The 2,500-nt window shown below is 38.3% G+C and overlaps 1 protein-coding gene across 1 annotated transcript in view; it reads right to left on the reverse strand.

Moving 5' to 3' along the window:
* Positions 1–415: 415 nt before the first annotated feature.
* The window catches only part of LOC143033188 (uncharacterized), a 7,729-nt gene continuing 5,644 nt past the window's right edge, over positions 416–2,500 (reverse strand). Inside the window, exons 3-4 of the mRNA XM_076198381.1 lie at positions 2,025–2,337; positions 416–420 (exon numbers count right to left, since the gene is read on the reverse strand). Of these exons, the coding sequence (XP_076054496.1) occupies positions 416–420; positions 2,025–2,337 (318 nt within the window). The remainder of the gene's footprint in view (positions 421–2,024; positions 2,338–2,500) is intronic.

A 2,500-nucleotide genomic window follows, 5' to 3' on the forward strand; every position in this document is an offset into this window, starting at 1 on the left:
ACGATCAAGCAGTTCCTGACAAACCTGGAGGCGATGGGTATTTTGTTCGTCCGTCATCAGGCGTGGCACAAATTTCACAGCAACGCGGTGCATCTTCAAGCATTTTGTCAAAATATTGTAACAAGGTCCAACTAATATCACACACTCTGCAGCAAGCTCCCTGGCAGTCAGATGTCGATTTCCCCGCACCAGGGTGTTGATTTTATCGACGTGTGGGTCTTCGCTTGACGTGGAAGGACGTCCAGGACGGCCATCATATTCAATGGACAGTCGACCATCCTTAAAACAATCATGCCAGTTGAAAAATACCATACGCATAATAGGAACATCACCGTAAACCGTGTTAAGTATAGCAAAAGTTCCAGTCGCAGATTGTCCAAGTTTAACACAAAATTTCACAGCTCCTTCACGTCATTCATTCTGAAATTCGCCAAACGAAAAAATCGCACTTAACTGAAAACCGCGTAACTAGCACGCAAATAAAGATGTCTGCAATCGGGAAATGGCGTCGTAATCAGCTGATCAGTGCAAACCTAGCGACACCAAGCGGAACCAACTTCAGCCACGCAATTTTCACACAGTGTGCGTATTTTTCAACACACCTCGTACGTACATACATATATGTATATATATATATATATATTTTCTATTAAATAATACAGCATACTCAGCACTGGAAATCTTCTTCCTTAAACTTTCTATCCTTCTCGCTATTTTCCTTTCTGTAGGAGGAAGGGAGAACACAATATCACCAAATGGAACCATATTGATTTTGGAAATAAAAACAAATTCATTACTTACAACGTTTCGCCTATGCTTTAGGCATCTTCTGGTAATTTTAATTTTTAAATCTACAAATCATGATCATATATACAATGTATACAAAATGAACTAGGATAGGTACTTTTTGTTTAAATTCTTCTTGGCGCCCCGTGGGATGCCCCGAACAGCTCCAGGGTTCCACACATATTTAATTGTATATTAATTGCTGGTAGGGGATTCTTTATTAATACAGCTTCCAAACATTTTAATTTTCTCTTATTGGTGTTCTTTGCTAAAATCGATGTACTACTATTCAAAACTTCCCGCGAAATATTCATCTTATGAATTTTAGAAACGTGCGATTTTATTGCACCATTCTGCATATGAAAAGTAAGCCTTTGAGACAAAGTTTGAGTTGTGTGTCCAATGTACTCGTCATTGCAAAGCGCACCGTCTTTGTTGAAAGGGCATGAGTATTTGTACACAACGTAACTTTGTTTTGAAATATCTTTTTCTCCTGATAAGTTGTTTTTCATGATAAGTGATGCAGTTCTGGGGTTACGATAGTATATAACCAATTGTAAGGAGTCCTCTTGCTTCTTGGGTTTACAATTTTTATGAATGATATTTTTAATGACTTTTTCATCTGTTTTATATGCGGATGTCATCGTACTCTGGTAGTAAATATTTATAGTACTCTTCGAATTTTCTGTATTACCAAGTACAGAATTAAATTTCTCCATTTTATTTCTAATTTCTTTGTCGATATCACACATCGAGAACCCATTGTTTGTCAATATTTGTTTGATTCTGTTCAATTCTTGGTGGAGGAGGTACCAGTTCGAACATATTTTAAAAGCTCTCGTAATGTACGCGCGTATAACGCTGATTTTATATTTTGATGGGCATTCACTTAAACCATTTAAGCATCTACCGGAGTTAGTTGGTTTCCCTGTAAACACTTGTAGTAAATGCACCCTCTGCTCCGTCTACCCAAACATCTAGGAAGGGGATCTTATTACCGATACTTTCCTCCACGGTAAAATGCAGGCAAGATTTTGCTTCCATCATTTCCTTAAGTGTATCGAGCTGTTCTTTACCTTCTATGTCTACGAAAATGTCATCTATATACCTAACATACAAAAAAGGTTTAGGATTCACAGCATCAAGGATGGAGTTCTCAATATGGCACATGTATGCCTGTGCAAATAAAACCCCTAGGGGGCTGCCCATAGCTACACCGTCAATTTGGAAATACATACGGCCTGAAGGGCATCTGAAGGGTGCTTCCTTAGTGCAAACCCGGAGCATTTTCTCAAGGGTATCACGTGGTAATTTTGGTGGAGGTAAGCTATTGTGGTTAAAAACATTCTGCAGGATTATCTGAATAGTTTCTTCTACGGGAAGATTCGAAAAAAGACTTTCAACGTCCAGAGAAGCTAACATTCCTTGAGGGGCTGTATTCCTAAGAATATCCACAAATTCATCCGTGGAACGTAGTGAGTGGAGAGTAGGAATATACGGGGTTATTAAATCATTAAGCTGCTTAGCTAATTGGTATGTAGGTGTAGGTATCTGCGAAATAATTGGTCTTAATTTGCATCCAGGTTTGTGGGTTTTGACGTTACCATAAAAGTAACCTGGCTCATAATGTCCTTGTAAATTATGAAATTTGACACCGTCGATAACGGCATTTGCGTTATTAATTAGATCAGTTACTTTTTTTCCTAATTCTATC

Source organism: Oratosquilla oratoria, chromosome 15 (genome assembly GCF_046742065.1).
Source record: "Oratosquilla oratoria isolate Oo_2021 chromosome 15, ASM4674206v1, whole genome shotgun sequence".
NCBI lineage: Eukaryota > Metazoa > Arthropoda > Malacostraca > Stomatopoda > Squillidae > Oratosquilla > Oratosquilla oratoria.